At 40.8% G+C, this 22957-nt stretch overlaps 1 protein-coding gene across 1 annotated transcript in view; it reads right to left on the reverse strand.

The window, feature by feature from the left end:
- The window catches only part of tnfsf10l (TNF superfamily member 10, like), a 65086-nt gene extending 42498 nt beyond the window's left edge, over positions 1 to 22588 (reverse strand). The window contains exon 1 of the mRNA XM_024373277.2: positions 22078 to 22588. Coding sequence (XP_024229045.1) covers positions 22078 to 22293 — 216 coding nt within the window. The 5' untranslated portion in view covers positions 22294 to 22588. The remainder of the gene's footprint in view (positions 1 to 22077) is intronic.
- Positions 22589 to 22957: the final 369 nt, after the last annotated feature.

Genomic DNA, 22957 nt, shown 5'->3' on the forward strand with positions numbered 1-22957 from the left:
TTGGGAGAATGTCATATGGTCAGATGAAACCAAAATATAACTTTTTGGTAAAAAACTCAACTCGTCGTGTTTGGAGGACAAAGAATGCTGAGTTGCATCCAAAGAACACCATACCTACTGTGAAGCATGGGGGTGGAAACATCATGCTTTGGGGCTGTTTTTCTGCAATGGGATCAGGACGACTGATCCGTGTAAAGGAAAGAATGAATGGGGCCATGTTGAGTGAAAACCTTCCATCAGCAAGGGCATTGAAGATGAAACGTGCCTGGGTCTTTCAGCATGACAATGATCCCAAACACACCGCCCGGGCAACGAAGGAGTGGCTTCGTAAGAAGCATTTCAAGGTCCTGGAGTGGCCTAGCCAGTCTCCAGATCTCAACCCCATAGAAAATCTTTGGAGGGAGTTGAAAGTCCGTGTTGCCCAGCAACAGCCCCAAAACATCACTTCTCTAGAGGAGATCTGAATGGAGGAATGGACCAAAATAAAAGCAACAGTGTGTGAAAACCTTGTGAAGACTTACAGAAAACATTTGACCTCTGTCATTGCCAACAAAGGGTATATAACAAAGTATTGAGATAAACTTTTGTTATTGACCAAATACTTACTTTACACCATAATTTGCAAATAAATTCATTAAAAATCCTACAATGTGATTTTCTGGATTTTTTTCCTTCTCATTTTGTCTGTCATAGTTGAAGTGTACCTATGATGAAAATTACAGGCCTCTCATCTTTTTAAGTGGGAGAACTTGCACAATTGGTGGCTGACTAAATACTTTTTTGCCCCACTGTATATACTGTATCTAAAAGCATAATTGATAAAAATTGGTATATTTATGACATTTTGGACTTTCCAGGACTCCATAATGTTTCAGTTGTTTTGATTTCAAGAAAACTTTTTATTTTACATTAATTTGACACGTACCAAAACAGGGTGTGATCATTCTACAGTGGTCCATGCAGCGTACACTCAAACCACAGTGACTAGAATGTCTCAAGAACGTCCAGCTTCAATTGACCCAACAGTCAGCGTTTGAGCTTGCAACACTGTTTTTTACAAACAGTCCTGACAAATGTGACCATTTTATTTTTGGATGCAATGTTCAGACATCCACAGACGTGGCTACAGCATAACACAATCATCCAAACCGTAAAATGCAGGCCACAATAGTCCTAGTGCTAACTGAGGAAAGATTGACTTAACACAAGCGGTCATATTCAACTAACTCTCGGATGATAGAAACCATAATATTAATTAGACAATAGAAATGACGGGTGAGCTTACTATTGATCAAAATAATTTCATATAACTCTTTCCAAAAATAGAAAGTAATCCGATGGGTAGTTTGTAGACACCACCATGTTTCATTTTACTGGTCAACCAAAGATAAGATGAGACTAGATGAGTTTGATCTGTTTGCAGTAGGCATGTTGAAGGGGGTGTGTCGTTTACCATCACTCACTTCCCATCATTCACTTCCGGAAGTTTACTCGAAAGATGAGTGAACCATCCCTCACCTCATTTTGTTATAACATCTTTGGTTCGACAGACGCTTACGTGACAACCAGAATGCATTGTATAATGTCAACAAACACGGTGCCCCACATACCTGGCATTCCTAGGCCATCCTTAGCATTAGCTCATCATAATCAGTACAACCTTCAAAAAATTATTTTACACACATCATATGTGTCCATTACAATCTATGGATGAATAGGAATTCATGATTTGTCACCAGAACTTGAAATGTAAATACATTATGAAAACAGTAAATACAGTTGAAGTCGGAAGTTTACATACACTTAGGTTGAAGTCATTAAAAGTCGTTTTTCAACCACTCCACAAATTTCTTGTTAACAAACTATAGTTTTGGCAAGTTGGTTAGGACATCTACTTTGTGCAAGACACAAGTAATTGTTCCAACAATTTTTACAGACAGATTATTTCACGTATAATTCACTTTATCACAATTCCAGTGGGTCAGAAGTTTACATATACTAAGTTGACTGTGCCTTTAAACAGCTTGGAAAATTCCAGAACATGATGTCATGGCTTTAGAAGCTTCTGATAGGCAAATTGACATCATTTGAGTCAATTGGAGGTGAACCTGTGGATGTATTTCAAGGCCTACCTTCAAACTCAGTGCCTCTTACTTGACATCATGGGAAAATCAAATGAAATCAGCGTAGACCTAAAAAAAAAAAAATTGTAGACCTCCACAAGTCTGGTTCATCCTTGGGAGCAATTTCCAAACGCCTGAAGGTACCATGTTCATCTATACAAACAATAGTACACATGTATAAACACCATGGGACCACGCAGCCATCATACCGCTCAGGAAGGAGGCGCGTTCTGTCTCCTAGAAGAATGTACTTTGGTGTGAAAAGTGCAAATCAACAGCAAAGGACCTTGTGAAGATGCTGGTGGAAACAGGTACAAAAGTATCTATATCCACAGTAAAACAAGTCCTATATTGACATAAGCTGAAAGTCCGCTCAGCAAGGAAGAAGCCTCTGCTTCAAATTCACCATAAAAAAGCCAGACTACGGTTTGCACCTGCACATGGAGACAAAGATCGCACTTTTTGGAGAAATGTCCTCTGGTCTGATGAAACAAAAATAGAACTGTTTGGCTGTAATGACCGTCGTTATGTTATGGAGGAAAAAGGGGGATGCTTGCAAGCCGAAGAACACCATCCCAACCGTGAAGCACGGGGGTGGAAGCATCATGTTGTGGGGGTGCTTTGCTGCAGGAGGGGACTGGTGTACTTCACAAAATAGATGGCATCATGAGTAGGAAAATTATGTGGATATATTGAAGCAACATCTCAAGACATCAGTCAAGAAGTTAAAGCTTGGTCGCAAATGGATCTTCCAAATGGACAATGACCCTAAGCATACTTCCAAAGTTGTGGCAAAATGGCTTAAGGACAACAAAGTCAAGCTATTGGAGAGGCCATCAGAAAGCCCTGACCTCAATCCCACAGAACATTTGTGGGCAGAACAGAAAAAGTGTGTGCGAGCAAGGAGTTCCACAAACCTAACTCCCGTTACACCAGCTCTGTCAGGAGGAATGGGCCAAAACTCACCCAACTTATTGTGTGAAGCTTGTGGAAGGCTACCCGAAACGTTTCACCCAAGTTAAACAATTTAAAGGCAATGCTACCAAATACTAATTGAGTGTATGTAAACATCTGACCCACTGGGAATGTGATGAAAGAAATAAAAGCTGAAATAAACCACTCTCTACTATTATTCTGACATTCCACATTCTTAAAACAAAGTGATGATCCTAACAGACCTAAGACAGGGAATTTTTATTTGGATTAAATGTCAGGAATTGTGAAAAACTGAGTTTTTAAATGTATTTGGTTAAGGTGTATGTAAACGTCCGACTTCAACTGTACATTATGATCCACACATATATACGGTATGCTACAATCGAACTGACAAGACGATATACAGAAAATAAAGGGCTTACTTTGATTGGAATGCACACATGTCCAAAGTTATTATTTGTAAGGACAAAAATGAAGGCAATGCGAGCGCCAGCCAGAAAATGTGCCAAGGGGAAAAAGTTTGTACTAGACTGTGTAAACGTCTGCATACTTGATCTGGGGAAAGACTAGGGTGTTGCTTGCGCTGTCATCGAAAAGAGTCAAGCCTCAAACAAATTGTCCACAACAGTGAAATGGGCTACATCTTTTTGAAATAATGAGGAGGCGGAACATATCTAAATTCAAAATGTTGTTAGAAAATAAAACTTGTTGTAAAATAATTTCATATTGACAAGTTTAAATATAGCCTATAGATAATTTGCAGGCAGCGTGTGGCTTGGTTTGAGGGCAGGGTGGGTTAACGTTCATGTTGTGTAACAATCACATTTTGGAACAGTTGAGTGCATTCTGACATCACGTTAGAGATATTTGGAACTCACACGTGAAAAGGTTAATTTATGAATAATGAAATATATAAACATAAATATAGAAAATATACCATTTGGATTTGGCAAAATTATCAATATATTGTTTAACATAATATACTCTACGGGTATATCAATGTTCCCGAGTGGGATCCCTGCTAGTTTTCAAGTTTTCGCCCATTTTATATACAGAAATTGGTATATTAGGCAATGTATCCAATCACAGCCCTCCTTTTACTTGCATCATTGCAAATTCTGTAAATCACCAGCAGACGGTGGCCATGTTGAATCCATTTTCACATTCCCTCGGTAATGCTTACTTACATTTTCATATGACACAAATGTTTGCTATGTAGCACTTACAGACTAAACACTATGGAGTCTTAAAAGAGGCCCGGGTAAGGCCAAAATGTCATAAATATGCCAACTTTGATAAATTACTTATCAATTATGCTTTTAGATACAAATGTCAAATATATGTCAACAGTGCTTTCTCCAATGGGCTATTCTATGGATTACATTTCGTGAAAATCCTCAAAATCATGGTCTTATTTGTCTGTGTTTCATGAGGAATCACTAGCATAAAACAAGATTCTGGCACATTCTACTTACGGGAAGTGTCTGGGTTCTCCAAAACAGTGGCTGGCTAGGCCTAAATCTAATATAGCCAGACATGGGGTGCGTCTCCATACTCTTGACAGTAGCATCCTCTCATCTCCTTTCCCTAGTCTAAAACATTGTTAAAGTGCATGACTAATTTATAAAAAATACAAGAGTGACTGCTTTTTAAAATATTTTCACCGTATTGCTGTGTTTTCAGATGAGTGCTAATGTGGAAGAGGAGATGACGAAAATAAGGAAAAGGAAGCCATGCTAGACTTTTGAGATGCACCCTATGTCTGGCTGGACTTCTGACTTTGCATTGTCTTTGTGATATCAGTGAGAGTTGATGTTTTGTGCATGAGTGTGCATGGCATGAAAGAGAACGTAAAAGTGGGCTATTGGTGTCTTTGTAGGCCATCGCCAGATTATTTGTTATTAACCTTTTGAAGCTAGGGGGCACTATTTTTATGTTTGGAAAAATAACGTTCCCAAAGTAAACGGCCTATTTCTCAAGACCAGATGCTAGAATATGCATATAATTGACAGATTAGGATAGAAAACACTCACAAGTTTCCAAAACTGTCAAAATATTGTCTGAGTATAACAGAACTGATATTGCAGGCGAAACCCTGAGGAAAATCTAACCAGGAAGTGGCTTCTATTTTGAAAACTCCATGTTCCATAGCCTGCCTTTGCTCCATTTAAAGGGATATCAACCAGATTCCTTTTCCTATCGCTTCCTCAAGGTGTCAACAGTCTTTAGACATAGTTTCAGGCTTTTATTTTGAAAAATTAGCGAGAAAGATAACATTGCGTCATTGTATGGCCGGGTGCCAGCAGCGTTTTGCTTGGCGCAACAGAGTTTGGGCAGCCATTGCCTTTCCCTCTCCTACTGCAAAAGACAGTTGCGGTTGATATATTATCGATTATATATTTTAAAAACAACCTGAGGATTGATTATAAAAAACGTTTGGTATGTTTCTGTGGACATTACTATTTGGAATTTGTCTGCGTTGTCGTGACCGCTCTTTCCTGTGGATTTCTGAACATAACGCGCCAAACAAACTGAGGTATTTTGGATATAAAAATAATCTTTATGGAACAAAAGGAACATTTATTGTGTAACTTGGAGTCTCGTGACTGAAAACATCCGAAGATCATCAAAGGTAAACGATTAATTTGATTGCTTTTCTGATTTTCGTGACCAAGCTACTTGATGCTAGGTGTTCATAATGTTTTGTTGAGCGATTGATAAACTTTCACAAACACTTGGATTGCTTTCGCTGTAAAGCATATTTTCAAAATCTGACACGACAGTTGGATTAATAAAATGCTAAACTGTGTTTTGCTATATTGCACTTGTGATTTAATGAATATAAATATTTTTTGTAATATTATTTGAATGTGGCACTATCCAATTCAGCGGTTGTTGATGACAATTATCCCGCTAAAGGGATGGGTAGCATCAAGAAGTTTTAACAGATGTTTACAGCAGGGCAGTGGAGACTGCAGTGTGTGTGTAATCCTTCCCTCCCATTAGAAAAACCCCTATTACAGGATTAATGTCATTAACTCTACCCATAGCCAGGTGGAGGGGTCAGAGAGGACAGGAACACACACAAATCGACAAAGCCCCACAGATCTCAGGAACGCCATCAAGGAAGTAGGGAACAATGTAGTAGTGTTACCTCTGGACACCAAGCACCGGCCATGGCCCAGGGAGTGTGTGTGTGTGTTCACAACGCAGGATTTTACCAAGTCTTATTAAAGGTGATTATGGAAGAGAAGCCAGCCATGTAACTCAAAGCCGGGCCCAGAGACCTGGATTGTGTGTGTGTGAGTCATGCATGTGTCTAAGCGCAACTGTACATTACATTTTGTAAGTGTGTACGTGTGCTTCACACAATCCATGTCTCAATTTTCTGAAGGCTTAAAAATCATTCTTTAATCTCTCTCCTCATCTTCATCGACACTGACTGAAGTGAATTTAAGAACTTACAATAAGGGATCATGGTTTTCACCTGGATTCACCTGATCAGTCTACGTCATGGAAAGAGTTGTACACTCAGTGTATATCTCTCTATTACGAGTGGGAATACGTCCAAAATTAAAACCACTTGGAGCTGATTTGCTGGCATTTTTACAGTCATTTATATCCAACGATTAAAAAAAAGATATACACTACCATTCAAAAGTTTGGGGTCACTTAGAAATGTCCTTGTTTTTTAAAGAAAAGCACATTTTGTGTCCATAAAAAACAAACATCAAAATGATTAGAAATACAGTGTAGACATTGTTAATGTTGTAATCGACTGTTGTAGCTGGAAACGGATGATTTTTAAAAATGGAATATGGGCGTACAGACGCCCATTATCAGCAACCATCACTGCTGTGTTCCAATGGCACATTGTGTTAGCTAATCCAAGTTTATAATTTTAAAATGATAATTGATCATTACAAAACCCTTTTGCAAGTGAAAACTGTTGTCCTGATTAAAGAAGCAATAAAACTGGCCTATGTATGTAATAGGGTGCCATTTGGGACACAGTCATTGTATAAATCAGAAACAGAATAACCAACCAGCCTAGAGTAATTTTTTCTCTCCCTCCCTGTCTTCTCCCTCCATTCCCCTGGTCCCCTGCTCATGTCCTTGAGAACATTGTTCTTGTTCTTTTAAACGCATGCTGTAATGATTAGCTACGATAACACAATGAAGCGCACACACATTAAGTAGAACAGGTGATTACAGATCTTCACTCACTTTAAACCAGGGTTAATTTAAAGCGGCAATTTGTAGCTTTTTGGTCGACTTGACCAAATTCACATAGAAGTGTGAGTTACAGATCGGTCATTCTCATTTAAAGCAAGTCTAGGAAGCGGCAGACCTGTTCTATGTGTACTATTTCAATGATTCCCTTGCTGATCTCACGGTCAGTTTGGCGTTGCCACAAATGTTAAGGTCAGCAGTTATGGTAATCTGATCCTACATCAGAACAACATGGGGCTTCAGTTCAGCCAACTAACAGACAGAACCCGCTGCTTCCTGGGTTCCGTCCCAGGGTTCCACTCCACTTCCATCTATGACTCAACGCATTCATTCTACTGTGTCCAAAATCGCTCATGCATCCAAGTGGCTACCACCTTCAAACGCCTAGCGCGTCCAAGACACTAACGTTGTCGCTAACCTCTGACCTCTCATCTGAACCTCCTGCTAAGGAACACAAGGGCTAGGATAATTTTCATAGAGCAGCCTGAAGCCACTGGATTCTCTGTCATGGAGGAGTGAAATGGAAAATATGTTTTAGTGAAATGAGGCAAAAGGGGGTAAAGAGAGATTGGGAAGTTAAATAAAATAGGGAAGAGGTGTGTGAGGGGTTAGGGAAAGGGAGAGAAGACAGAAGGGAGTGAGAGCAGAGAGAGGAGAAGGAAGAGGTGATAAATAGATTAGGAAAGAGGGTAGAGGAGAGGGGAGTAGAAGGGATAGTGTACAGAAAGGAGAACGAAGAAGGGGGAAAAGGAGGGTAAAGAGAAATAGACCCCTCGAGTCGGGGAGAGAGAAGAGAATGCGAGAGAGGAGAAAAAGAGGGGAATGTTCTTCCAGTAGCTTTAATTAATAGCTATAGAAATGAGCGTTGACTGTGGGACAGGAGGGCCCAATTTCTACATTTATTTCGCAATGAAGTGTGTCAATCTCAAGGTCAAATCAAATTAAAGGTTACATCTCTCTCTCCCCCTCGTCTCTCTATCCCTGCCCCGTCTTTCCGTCTCCCTCTCACCATTCCCAGTCTATCCATCCCCCAGTCTCTCCCTCTCCCCCCCCCGTCTCTTTCTGTCTCTCGCTCTCCATCCCGTCTCTCTCGGTCTCTCCCAATCACTCTGTGTCTCTCCCTCCCCCAGTCTCTCCCTTCCACCGTCTCTCTCCCTCATCTCTCCCTCCCTGCCCCCAGCAACTCTGTCCCTCGCCCCGTCTCTCTCTCTCCCGTCCTCCCCCTGCAACACTGTCCCTCGTCCTGTCACTCTCTTGCTCTCCCTCCCCCGTCTCCCTCCCTCCCACCCACCCATGTCTCTCCCCCAGTTTCTCATTCCCTTCACCGTCTCTCTCCCTCCCTCCAGCTCTCTCTCTACCGCAGTCTTTGTCTCTTCCCCCCACCTCTCCCTCCCCCAGTCTCTCCCACTCTCCCTCCCCCAGTCTCTCCCACTCTCCCGAGTGACACAGCGGTCTAAGGTGTAGCATCTCATTGCTAGAGGCGTCACCACTGACCCTGGTTTGGTTCCAGGCTGTAACACAACCGGCCGTGAATGGGAGTCCCATAGGGCGGCACACAATTGTCCCAGCGTCCCAAATGGTACTTTACTCCCTATAAAGCACACTACATTTGACCAAGTGGCCATAGGGTGTGCGCGCGAGTGTTTGCGTGTGTTTCCGTCTCTGTATATTTGTAGTACACATAATCTATAGCAGGGACACTATCCTCTCTTCTTCCCGCTCATTTGTTGACTGATTTTGACCTATTTGCTCTCTCTATTTTGCTCTTTACTTCCCTCTCCTCCTTCCTTTTTGCATCTCTCTCCCCCTCCCCTCCTCTCTTCTGATAGAGAAAATTTGTCCCAAAAAAATGCATATAACCATTCCTGGAAGATCCGTTCTATTTATAACGGACAAAATCTGTATATAAAAAAGGTTTGCGTTATGCAAGTCAGTTGCACAACACTCATTGCATAACGGAGAGAATGAATTGAGAGAGAGAGGGAAGAAAGAGAGAGGGGTGAGAAAGAGAGAGAAGGGGCGGAAAGATGGATGGAGAGAGAGACAGGAGAAATAGGAAATAAGTGAGGAGGAAAGAGAGAAACAAAGAGATAGTGTGTGTACTTTGGCAGAAGGGAATGTGTGTGAGGTTTATGTTAGTAGCGTTGAGGGAAAATTCATACATTGTGCTATTAAGATAAACCGCTGTGTCTCTCGTTCTCCAACTCCCTCTCTCTCCTTCTCCCTTTCTGCTGGAACGAGCATAGTCTTGCATCATCAGTTAGACACTACATTATAAAGGCTTCAGCATGGTATCTCTGTATCAGCATGGTATTGACCTGTCTAGTGTTAACGTTTACTCTGTTTAAATCAATTACACTACCGGCCTAAAGTTTAAGAACACCTACTCATTCAAGGGTTTCTTTATTTGTACTATTTTCTACATTGTAGAATAATAGTGAAGAAATCAAAACTATGAAATAAAAAAAGTGTAAAATCAAAATATATTTTGAGAGTCTTCAAATTGCAAAGCTGTCATCAAGGCGAAGGTTGGCTTACTCTTTGCATTCTCTCAACCAGCTTCATGAGGTAGTCACCTGGAATGCATTTCAAATAACAGGTTTCTTCAAGTGCAGTCTCAAAAACCATCAAGCGCTACGATGAAACTGGCTCTCATGACGACCGCCACAAGAATGGAAGACCCAGAGTTTCCTCTGTGAAAGATAAGTACATTAGAGTTAGCAGCCTCAGAAATGGCAGCCCAAATAAGTGCTTCATAGAGTTCAAGTAACAGACACATCTCAACATCAACTGTTCAAAGGAGACTGTGTGAATCAGGCCTTCATGGTCGAATTGCTGCAAAGAAACCACTACTAAAGGACACCAATAAGAAGAAGAGACTTGCTTTGGCCAAGAAACATGAGCAATGGACATTAGACCGGTGGAAAGTTGTCCTTGTGAGATGCTGTGTGGGTGAACGGATGATTTCTTGCATTTGTATTTCCCACTGTAAAGCATGGAGTAGGTGTGATGGTGCAGGGGTGCTTTGCAGATTACACGGTCAGTGATTGATTTAGAATTCCATGCACACTTAACCAGCATGGCTACCACAGCATTCTGCAGCTATACGCCATCACACCTGGTTTGGGCTTAGTGGAACTATCATTTGGTTTTCCAACAGGACAATGAACTAACACACCTCCATGCTGTGTAAGGGCTATTTTTCCAAGAAGGAGAGTGATGGAGTGCTGCATCAGATGACCTGGCCTCCACAATCCCGACCTCAACCAAATGGAGACGGTTTGGGATGAGTCAAACCACAGAGTGAAGGAAAAGCAGCTAACAAGTGCTCAGCATATGTGGGAACGCCTTCAAAACTGTTGGAAAAGCATTTCAGGTGAAGTTGGTTGAGAGAATTCCAGGAGTGTGCAAAGCTGTCATCAAGGCAAAGGGTGGCTATTTGAAGAATCTCAAATATATTTGGATGTGTTTAACCTTTTGGGATAGGGGGCAGCATTTTCACATTTGGATGAATAGCGTGCCCAGAGTGAACTGCCTCCTACTCTGTCCCAGATGCTGATATATGCATATTATTAGTAGCATTGGATGGAAAACACTCTTTAGTTTCTAAAACTGTTTGAATGATGTCTGTGAGTATAACAGAACTCATATGGCAGGCGAAAACCTGAGAAAAATCCAACCAGGAAGTGGGAAATCTGAGGTTTGTAGTTTTTAAAAGCTTAGCCTACCGAATACACAGTGTCTATGCGGTCAAGTTGCACTTCCTAAGGCTTCCACTAAATGTCAACCGTCTTTAGAAACGTGTTTCAGGCTTCTGCTATAAAGGAGGGGGAAATGGGAGCTGAATGAGTCATGGGTCTGGCAGAGTGTCTCAGGCTCGTGAAGCGCGGTCCCGACAGAGTTAGCTCTCGTTCCAGGGCTTTTCTTCAGACAATGGAATTCTCCGGTTGGAACCTTATTGGTGATTTATGTTAAAAACATCATAAAGATTGATTCCATACATCGTTTGACTTGTTTCTACGACCTGTAACGGAACTTTGAGTTTTTGTCTGGACGTAGTGCTAACAACAAGTGGCTATTTGGACATAAATTATGGACTCTATGGATCTTTATAGAAATAAATCTGTCATTTATTGTCGAACTGCGATTCCTGGGAGTGCATTCTGATGAAGATCAAAGGTAAGTGAATATTTATAATGTTATTGCTAACTTCTGTTGACTCCAACATGGCGGATATTTCTTTGGCTGGATTGGGTTCTGAGCGCCGTACTCAGATTGTTTTTTCCGTAAAGTTTTTTTTAAATCTGACACAGACTTCTCCTTAATGCAATCGCTATCTTTAATTATGTGAATAACAGTTGTATCTTTTATCAATGTTTATTATGAGTATTTCTGCAAAATCACCGGATATTTTGGAATCATAACATTACTGCACGTAACACGCCAATGTAAACAGAGATTTTTGGATATAAATATGCACATTATCGAACAAAACATACATATATTGTGTAACATGATGTCCTATGAGTGTCATCTGATGAAGCTCAAAGGTTTATATATTTATGCTTTTTGTGACGCCTATTTCTGGCTGGTGTTTTTTTTACTTGGCTCTGACCTAACATAATCATACAGTGGGGCAAAAAAGTATTTAGTCAGCCACCAATTGTGCAAGTTCTCCCACTTAAAAAGATGAGGCCTGTAATTTTCATCATAGGTACACTTCAACTATGACCGACAAAATTAGAAAAAAAATTCCAGAAAATTACATTGTAAGGTTTTTATTTATTTATTTGCAAATTATGGTGGAAAATAAGTATTTGGTCAATAACAAAACTTTCTCAAAACTTTGTTATATACCCTTGTTGGCAATGACAGAGGTCAAACGTTTTCTGTAAGTCTTCACAAGGTTTTCACACACTGTTGCTGTTTTTTTGGCCCATTCCTTCATGCAGATCTCCTCTAGAGCAGTGATGTTTTGGGGCTGTTGCTGGGAAACACGGACTTACAACTCCCTCCAAAGATTTTCTATGGGGTTGAGATCTGGAGACTGGCTAGGCCACTCCAGGACCTTGAAATGCTCCTTCGTTGCCTGGGCGGTGTGTTTGGGATCATTGTCATGCTGAAAGACCCAGCCACGTTTCATCTTCAATGCCCTTGCTGATGGAAGGTTTTCACTCAACATGGCCCCATTCATTCTTTCCTTTACACGGATCAGTCGTCCTGATCCCTTTGCAGAAAAACAGCCCCAAAGCATGATGTTTCCACCCCCATGCTTCACAGTAGGTATGGTGTTCTTTGGATGCAACTCAGCATTCTTTGTCCTCCAAACACGACGAGTTGAGTTTTTACCAAAAAGTTCTATTTTGGTTTCATCTGACCATATGACATTCTCCCAATCTTCTTCTGGATCATCCAAATGCTCTCTAGCAAACTTCAGACGGGCCTGGACATGTACTGGCTTAAGCAGGGGGACAAGTCTGGCACTGCAGAATTTGAGTCCCTGGTGGCGTAGTGTGTTACTGATGGTAGGCTTTGTTACTTTGGTCCCAGCTCTCTGCAGGTCATTCACTAGGTCCCCCCGTGTGGTTCTGGGATTTTTGCTCACCGTTCTTGTGATCATTTTGACCCCACGTGGTGAGATCTTGCGTGGAGCCCCAGATCGAGGGAGATTATCAGTGGTCTTGTATGTCTTCCATTTCCTAATAATTGCTCCCACAGTTGATTTCTTCAAACCAAGCTGCTTACCTGTTGCAGATTCAGTCTTCCCAGCCTGGTGCAGGTCTACAATTTTGTTTCCGGTGTCCTTTGACAGCTCTTTGGTCTTGGCCATAGTGGAGTTTGGAGTGTGACTGTTTGAGGTTGTGGACAGGTGTCTTTTATACTGATAACAAGTTCAAACAGGTGCCATTAATACAGGTAACGGGTGGAGGACAGAGGAGCCTCTTAAAGAAGAAGTTACAGGTCTGTGAGAGCCAGAAATCTTGCTTGTTTGTAGGTGACCAAAGACTTATTTTCTACCATAATTTGCAAATAAATTCATAAAAAAATCCTACAATGTGATTTTCTGGATTTTTTCCCCTCATTTTGTCTGTCATGGTTGAAGTGTACCTATGATGAAAATTACAGGCCTCTCTCATCTTTCTAAGTGGGAGAACTTGCACAATTGGTGGCTGACTAAATTATTTTTTGCCCCACTGTATGTTGTGCTTTCACTGTAAAGCCTTTTTGAAAATCGGACATGATGGGTAGATTAACAACAAGTTTATCTTTCATTCGCTGTATTGGACTTGTTAATGTGTGAAAGTTACATATTTACAAAAAATATTTTGAATTTCGTGCACTGCCTTTTCAGCGGAATGTTGTCGAGGGGTTCCGCAAGCGGAAGGTTAACACTTTTTTGGTTACTACATGATTCCATGTGTTATTTCATAGTTTTGATGTCTACACTATAATTCTCCAATGTAGAAAATAGTAAAGATAAAGAAAAACTCTTGAATGAGTAAGTGTTCTACAACTTTTGACTAGTGTAGGTTATATCCCTTTCATGCTCACTTGATGAAAACATGAAAGCCCCTGTTGTTCCGGATCACTGTCTGATCTCACTCTCCATTGGATATGAGCAAAACTTTTAAATCATGTTAACACTTGCAAGGCCTCCGGGCTAGATGGAATACAAGGACCGGCCCATTCACAGAGCATGCAAGGACCAACTGGCAAGTGTCTTCACAGACATTTTCAATCTTTCCTTGTCCCAGTCTATAATGTTTCACGGTGACCACCATTGTCCCTGTTCCCAAGAACTCCAAGGTAACAAGCCTATATCGCCCTGTAGCACTCACATCTGTAATTATGAAGTGCTTTAAAAAAACTGGTCATGACACACAACACCACCATCATCTCACACACCCTGGACCTACTCCAATTTGCATACCGCCCCAACAGACCCACAGATGGTGAAATCTTAATTGTACTTCGCACTGCCCTATCCCACCTGGACAAGAGGGAAAATAACTATGTCATAAACTGAGGGTATTTGGAAAAAGACACAGGATGGTTATTCAATACCATCAATTTCAAAACTATTTCTTTGAATTTGTTCAATAAATTTGAATATTTGTAGCTACCTTTTAAGTTAATACCTGCAGTCAACTTGTGCAATATGTTAGGAGATGAAGCAGATTGCTGTCACGCCCTGACCTTAGAGAGCCATTTTATTTCTCTATTTCGTGAGGTCAGGATGTGATGTGGGGTGGGAATTCTATGTTTTGTATTTCTTAGTGTTTAGCCCAAGTGTGGTTCCCAATCAGAGGCAGCTGTCTATCATTGTCTCTGATTGGGAATCATACTTAGGTAGCCTTTTTCCCACCTATGTTGTGGGATCTTGTTTTTTTGTACAGCTCTTGTAGCCTACAGAATGGTACATTCATTTTGGTTTCACTTTGTTGCTGGTTCTCATTTAAATAAATATGATGACCACAAATTACGCTGCGCCTTGGTCTCCTTCAAACAACGAACGTTATAATTGCGTTCTTCATTTCACCAGCCACATTATGAAGCTTACTGGAGTTACCCAGAACAGTTGAGCCTGTCACGCATTTATTTCTAAATAGCACAATGGGAGAAAGCGAGAGCCGGTGAGTCCTTAGCTTCTATATCTTTCAGGGAGTCTCTGTTGTGTGGCGCACATGAGGTGATGAAGTTACAATTGTACGCAATTCACTACAAAATGTTTGCAATCTGATATCTTACAATGGCTTTCTTTCAGAAGTCAAAGTGCTCTGGATGAGTTCTGTAAAGCTGCCATTTTTTTCTTCCTCTTCCTTCAAAAAAGCATGCGCCACAACTATGTTAATTTGAACAATTTCTCTAGTTCAGTAGCTACTAGCTATGCTTGTATCACTGTGTGCTTGATTTGCCTGTCTTTGCAATTAGTTTTGTAGGTGACCAAATACTTATTTTACACCATAATTTGCAAATTCATTAAATCCTACAATGTGATTTTCTGGATTTCTCATTTTGTCTCAGTTGAAGTGTACCTACGATAAATTACAGGCCTCATCTTTTTAAGTGGGAGAACTTGCACAATTGGTGGCTGACTAAATACTTTTTTTTGGCCAACTGTATATGTTATTAATAGGGATGCGCAACATATCGGTGAGCATATCAGAATCGGACGATATTAGCTAAAAATGCCAGCATCCACCCGATGTCTTGTTCGACGCCGATGTGCAAAACTGATGTCAAAGCTGACGTGCATACCTATATAAACATAAGTAGATTACGTAACAAAACACAGCGCCACACAGAACAAAAGCAGAAAAATACTAAGCGCACACTTAGCAAAAGTTCAAAGTTCAAGTCGAGCAGTCATTTTTAAGAGTAAGAACATTTCAACGAGACAACTCAAAAGGCAAAATCCATTAATGCCAAGATAATGGAATTCATTGCCCTTGACAATCAAGTGCTCTGTCGTGGATGATGTTGGCTTTCGCCGACTGGTCGAGCCCCAGTACACACTATTTTTCAGATGTTGCCCAACCAGAGTTATACAGTATTGTTGAAACTCACATCCATGAGCGTCACTGTTATTAGCTTCACGACTGACATTTGGACCAGTGACGTCAGCCCCATGAGCATTATGAGTCTGGTTCTCATACCGCTGCTGCCATTTCAAAGGCATTTGAGAACATGTTTGAAATTTGGAAACATGAGCGCTCCATTCGAACAACTGACTCAACTGCATCTTCAGCAGACGGGATACCCTGTCATGGCATCGAAACGCCTGCTCAACAAAATGGCCAACACAGACCGTGGGGTTAAAACAAAAGTACTCGAGGCTGTGAACAAGCTCTCTGAGCCTCTTTACTGTGTCGCCACCATGCTCGACGCTAGATACAAGGACCGCTACTTCGATGCAGACAAACTATGATTATGTGAAATGTTACATACACAGGTGGACATGGGGGTGGGGATATACGTAAATGCCAACCTAAACTTTTTGGTCAGTGTGTGTGTAACCTTTATTTAACTAGGCAAGGCAGTTAAGAACAAATTCTTATTTACAATGACAGCCCACCCCAGCCAAACCTGGACGACACTGGGCCAATTGTGCGCCGCACTATGGCACTCCCGATCACGGCCAGATGTGACTGTAGTGACGCCTCTTGCACTGAGATGCAGTGCCTTAGACCGCTGTGTGTGTGTTAACTATTTACTGTACTAGAATGCTTAAAATGCCACAAATGTACAAAATTGGTCATCTGTATAGTTTTTTTTTGGCAAGGAAAATATTAGATATCGGTATCGGCCAAAAATGTAATATCAGTGCATCACTAGCTAATGTTGCATTGATTCAGTCAATTGCCACAAAGGGGTTGCTAGTGTTAACAGGGAAAACTCTAGAAAGTTAAGTGAAGTTCAATCTCGTGCTTCTCTCCATGGGCTGATTGTTCCCTCTAAACTGCGTAAGTACTTTGCTCACAAGCTTATACAGTTGAAGTAGGAAGTTTACATACACCTTAGCCAACTACATTTAAACTCAGTTTTTCACAATTCCTGATATTTAATCCAAGTAAAAATTCCCTGTCTTAGGTCAGTTAGGATCGCCACTTTATTAAGAATGTGTAATGTCAGAATAATAGTAGATTTATTTCAGCTTTTATTTCTTTCATCACATTCCCAGTGGGTCAGTTTACATACAATCAATTAGTATTTGGTAGCATTGCCTTTAAATTGTTTCACTTGGGTCAAACGTTTCAGGTAACCTTCCACAAGCTCCCCACAAGTTGGGTGAATGTTGGCCCTATCACCCTGACAGCACTGGTGTAACTGAGTCAGGTTTGTAGGCCTCCTTGCTCGCACACGCTTTTTTCAAATTTTCCATAGGATTGAGGTCAGGGCTTTCATGGCCACTCCAATATCTTGACTTTAAACCATTTTGACGCAACTTTGGAAGTATGCTTGGGGTCATTGTCCATTTGGAAGACCCATTTGCGACCAAGCTTTAACTTCCTGACTGATGTCTTGAGATGTTGCTTCAATATAGCCACCTAATTTTCCTTACTCATGAAGCCATCTATTTTGTGAAGTGCACCAGTTCTTCCTGCAGCAAAGCACCCCCACAACATGATGCTGCCACCCCCGTGCTTCACGGTTGGGATGGTGGTGTTCGGCTTGCAAGCCTCCCCCTTTTTCTCGAAACATAACAATAGTTATTGTGGCCAAACAGTTCTATTTTTGTTTCATCAGACCAGAGGACATTTCCCCAAAAAATACGCTCTTTGTCCCAAAATGCAGTTGCAAACCGCAGTCTGGCTTTTTTTATGGCGGTTTTGGAGCAGAGGCTTCTTCCTTGCTGAGCAGCCTTTCAGGTTGTCGATATAGGACATTTACTGTAGCCTATCAGAAGCTTCTAAAGCCATGACATAATTTTCTGGAATTTTACAAGCTATTTAGTCAGTCAACTTAGTGTATGTACACTTCTGACTCACTGGAATAGTGATTGAGTGAAATAATCTGTCTGTAAACAATTGCCACAAGTAATTGTTGCATGCACAAAGTAGATGTCCTAACCGACTTGCCAAAACTATAGTTTGTTAACAAGACATTCGTGGAGTTTTAATGATGAGTTGATAAGTTTTGATAAGTTTGATATGATAAGTTTTAATGATGCCAACCTAAGTGTATGTAAACTTCCGACTTCAACCGTATATATAAAACATATGTGACCCGTTTCAAGAAGCTAGACCAATGTCGCACGTCACTACTACACAGGAGAGGCATTTGAAAGTTTTTTTATTTTTACATAAATTGGTTTTTGGCAGAATTGCCTTCTGGAATTGCCATCCTGTGCCTTAATAACATGTGTATGTCATCTGTAAATACAAATAAAATTGTTAAATTACGAGCCTAGTTTACAGGACAAAGCCAGGAACCTTCCCGCTAACCGTGATTGACTGAGATAATGGATGGGCTGGACATGCCAAGAAATTAGTTCAGGTTGGTCTGCCATGTAGCACACTTGTCTATAACATGTTAAATATATAGTGTTAGCCATGGAGAACTGCAAAAGTGTTGCTACTGCTCTCAACAATATGGCTTCTCTGAAGATCAGTGGGAACAAATTGTGATGGGCTACTTTCTGCACACGATCAGAGTGAACCGGGATGACTTGACACAACGGCCAAACAAGTTTTAGCTAACTTCAAACCAAATGGAAAAAAGATGATGCTGCCACCACCATGTTTGACAGTGGGGATGGTGTATTCAGGGTGATGAACTTTGTTGCTTTTACACCAAACATAACATTTTGCATTGTTGCCAAAAAGTTCCATTTTGGTTTCATCTGACCAGAGCACCTTCTTCCACATGTTTGGTGTGTCTCCCAGGTGGCTTGTGGCAAACTTTAAACAACACTTTTTATGGATATCTTTAAGAAATGGCTTTCTTATTGCCACTCTTCCATAAAGGCCAGATTTGTGCAATATACGACTGATTGTTGTCCTATGGACAGAGTCTCCCACCTCAGCTGTAGATCTCTGCAGTTCATCCAGAGTGATCATGGGCCTCTTGGCTGCATCTCTGATCAGTCTTCTCCTTGTATGAGCTGAAAGGTTAGAGGGACGGCCAGGTCTTGGTAGATTTGCAGTGGTCTGATACTCCTTCCATTTCAATATTATCGCTTGCACAGTGCTCCTTGGGATGTTTAAAGCTTGGGAAATATTTTTGTATCCAAATCCGGCTTTAAACTTCTTCACAACAGTATCTCGGACCTGCCTGGTGTGTTCCTTGTTCTTCATGATGCTCTCTGTGCTTTTAACGGACCTCTGAGACTATCACAGTGCAGGTGCATTTATACGGAGACTTGATTACACACAGGTGGATTGTATTTATCATCATTAGTCATTTAGGTCAACATTGGATCATTCAGAGATCCTCACTGAACTTCTGGAGAGAGTTTGCTGCACTGAAAGTAAAGGGGCTGAATAATTTTGCACGCCCAATTTTTCAGTTTTTGATTTGTTAAAAAAGTTTGAAATATCCAATAAATGTCGTTCCACTTCATGATTGTGTCCCACTTGTTGTTGATTCTTCACAAAATAATACAGTTTTATATCTTTGTTTTAATCCTGAAATGTGGCAAAAGGTCGCAAAGTTCAAGGGGGCCGAATACTTTCGCAAGGCACTGTATATGAAGCCAAAGTCATATGATTAACTATGGGTTAGATAATGTATTAGAATGTGTGCACCATTTGTAAGCTAGCTAGCTAGACGAAAAAGCTAGGCTACTTTAATAAACCACTTTACAAGTTAGCTAACTTACTCTTACAAATAAATATACTTTTTAAATTATGGAATATGAAAAATAGAGCTACAGACCCAGCCTGACATTGGAAATTATCTAATTGTTCATTGTATGAGTATTTCAGTGAGGGGACTATTTTCTTGAAGTCAAAGAAAACTGTTGCTGACCTCTGAAAGTACGTAGTGGGCTGACAGAGGAGGTATGTATCTAAATGATTTATTAATAAAGTATTATATATGGTATAATAAGTCTTGGTGATTCAATAGCCTAGGTAATCATGAATTGACTTAACACACCATCTATGTTTTGCTCAGTCTGGCAGTAACTCAACTATCAGAGGCAGAGGATCTCTTTTGGCTGCTGCTGACAACAGCTGCATGCAAATTGTTCTTCTACATCATAATAATGTTTACGTAGCATTTCTTCTTCCTTTTGGCATACTAATTTGTTTCTCCTCCTTTCTTCGTATTCTCAGAAACCAGCCAGGCAACCACCCAAAATGTACTGTTCCATAAAAGTCAGTCAGTTGTTACCAAGATTGACATGGGTCATCATTCAAACAAAGGGATGCCGCCCAGGCCACGACCATACTTCCAAACTATGTTTGCATATAATGAAAATAAAATCTCAAATATACTTGTCTTTTTCCCCATTATTTAACTGTTTATTCTATTATATTCTTAGCTAAAAAAAATACTATTTATTAGTAGTAGCCTTAATTCATAAATTACACCATACAGAGTTCTAGAGAACCAGTCAAAAGTTTGAACACCTACTCATTTAAGGGTTTCTTTATTTTTACTATTTTCTACATTGTAGAATAGCACATATGAAATCACGTAATAACCAAAAGTGTTCAATTTAAAGTAGACACCCTTTGCCTCAGTGACAGCTTTGCACACTCTTGGCATTCTCTCAATCAGCTTCAACTGGAATGCTTTTCCAACAGTCTTGTTGGCTGCCTTTCCTCCACTCTGCAGTCCAACTCATCCCAAACCATCTCAATTGGGTTGAGGTCAGGTGATTGTGGAGGCCACGTCATCTGATGCACCACTCCTTCTTGGTTAAATAGCCTTTACAGAGCCTGGAGGTGTGTTGGGCAATTGTCCTGTTGAAAAACAAATTATAGAAACACTAAGCACAAACCAGGTGGGATGGCAAATCACTGCAGAATGTTGTGATAGCCATGCTGGTTAAGTGTGCCTTGAATTCTAAATAAATCACAGACAGTGTCACCAGCAAAGCAACTTGACACCACCTCACCTCATCCTCCATGCTTCACGGTGAGAACCACATATGCGGAGATCATCCGTTCACCTACTCTGCTTCTCACAAAGACACAGCGGTTGGAACCAAAAAAGTGAAAAATGTGGACTCATCAGAGGAAAGGACAGATTTCCACCAGTAATGTCCATTGCTCGTGTTTTTTGGCCCAAGCAAGTCTCTTTTTCTTATTGGTGTCCTTTAGTAGTGGTTTCTTTGCAGCAATTTGACCATGAAGGCCTGATTCATGCAGTCTCCTTTGAACAGTTGATGTTGAGATGTGTCTGTAACGTGAACTGTGAAGCATTTATTTGGGCTGCAGTTAATTGCCGATTTCTGAGGCTGGTAACTCTAATGAACTTATCCTCTGCAACAGAGGTAACTCTGGCTCTTCCTTTCCTGTGGCGGTCCTCATGAGATTCAGTTTCATCATAGCGCTTGATTGTTTTTGTGACTGCACTAGAAGAAATATGGACTCAATCTTTTACCAAATAGGGCTATCTTCATTATACCATCCCTACCACGTCACAGCACAACTGATTGACTCAAACGCATTAAGAAGGAAAGAAATTCCACAAATTAACTTAACAAGGCACATCTGTTAATTGAAATGCATTCCACCTCATGAAGCTGGCTGAGAATATGCCAAATGTGCAAAGCAAGTCAACGCAAAGGGTGGCTACTTTGAATAATCTAAAATATATTTTTTAACACTTTTGGTAGCTACATTATTCCATGTGTTATTTCATAGTTTTAATGTCTTAACGATTATTCTACATGTAGAAAATGGTATAAAGATACAAATGTTTTAAAAAAGAATAACCCTTGAATGAGTACGTGTGGCCAAACTTTTGACTGGTACTATTTTATTTATTTTTGCTCAGAAAACGTGAGGTCTAAATAAAACCACAAATAATGTGTAAGGCTACACCAGGGTTCCACAACTGTTAGATTAACACAAACAACATGGTTGGCCGCTATTGTCAGGCAGGCGACATGCCAGTTAACATTTTCGGTCACACGATTTCCTAAAACGTTGTCAAATCGTGCATAAAGTTCGTCCACAGCAGTGTTGGAATATCATCAAGCACGTCTCGTCATGAAACTTTATTCACAAAGTGTTCGTTAAACTCCAAAACTGCACTGCTGCTGCGGCCAACCCAACACCCTCCTCTCTCCTTCCGTATCCAATCCACTGAACAAAAACCAATTCCTTACCTGTGATACTGACATATTCAGGTACACGAACAGTCCGGTGGTCGAGGCAATCTGTAGAACGATCACCACAATCACCACCATTGCGATCCACATCTTGGATGGCGCGGCATCGCGACGCGTGTTTGCCGTGGCCGGGACCATCATATACGTTGTGGATTCGTTGCTGACGCTTCTGAAGTAATCCTGCTGCTGCTGAAGGCTGTTCGGCGTGGCCATGGTAGCATTCCCGACACATGTGTATCCGTCAAAAACAACAACGAAGTCAAGGACTGGACGGGTATATTAAATCAATGCTCAGGCTACATGAGCTTGTCTCATGCTTTTCGAGTCGGAAAGAGCCCCTTCATTCAATTTACCGTGTGAGGAGGAGAAGGAGGGTAACCACTCCAGTCGTTTATCCTATTCCTCGTATTTCTTCCTCTTTGCCCCGACGACTTGAGAGAAAGTTGACTGGGGTAACCACGTTCCAATCCTGCAGACAGAGAGTGTGCGCAGCCTGCCTCCGCTCCAGTTCCTTCAAAACAGAGATGGGTGCGTGGTGTTAACCTCTCAGTTACCTCCTGAGAGAGGCCACTGCACTGAACAGAATAGGACAAATATTTAGCCAAAACTCTAGAAAACTGAGCCTTGATTAAATATTTGAACTTTCCCTTGGCAATCGTCTATTTTATTGTTAGTATGGCTATGGAAATTTGTATTTGAAATGAATGGTACTTTTTTTATCATGAAAAATTAAAACCTAACTAAAGTGTTTTTCATCGAACTTATATTTATTATTAAGAATAGATTACATTTGTGAAACTAAAAGGGAAGCATTTATGGTAAAATAAACAACTTTCATCTCAAACACAACCTCCCAATGAAGATGCATTAAGTTCCA

This window comes from Oncorhynchus tshawytscha, linkage group LG15 (genome assembly GCF_018296145.1).
Source record: "Oncorhynchus tshawytscha isolate Ot180627B linkage group LG15, Otsh_v2.0, whole genome shotgun sequence".
NCBI lineage: Eukaryota > Metazoa > Chordata > Actinopteri > Salmoniformes > Salmonidae > Oncorhynchus > Oncorhynchus tshawytscha.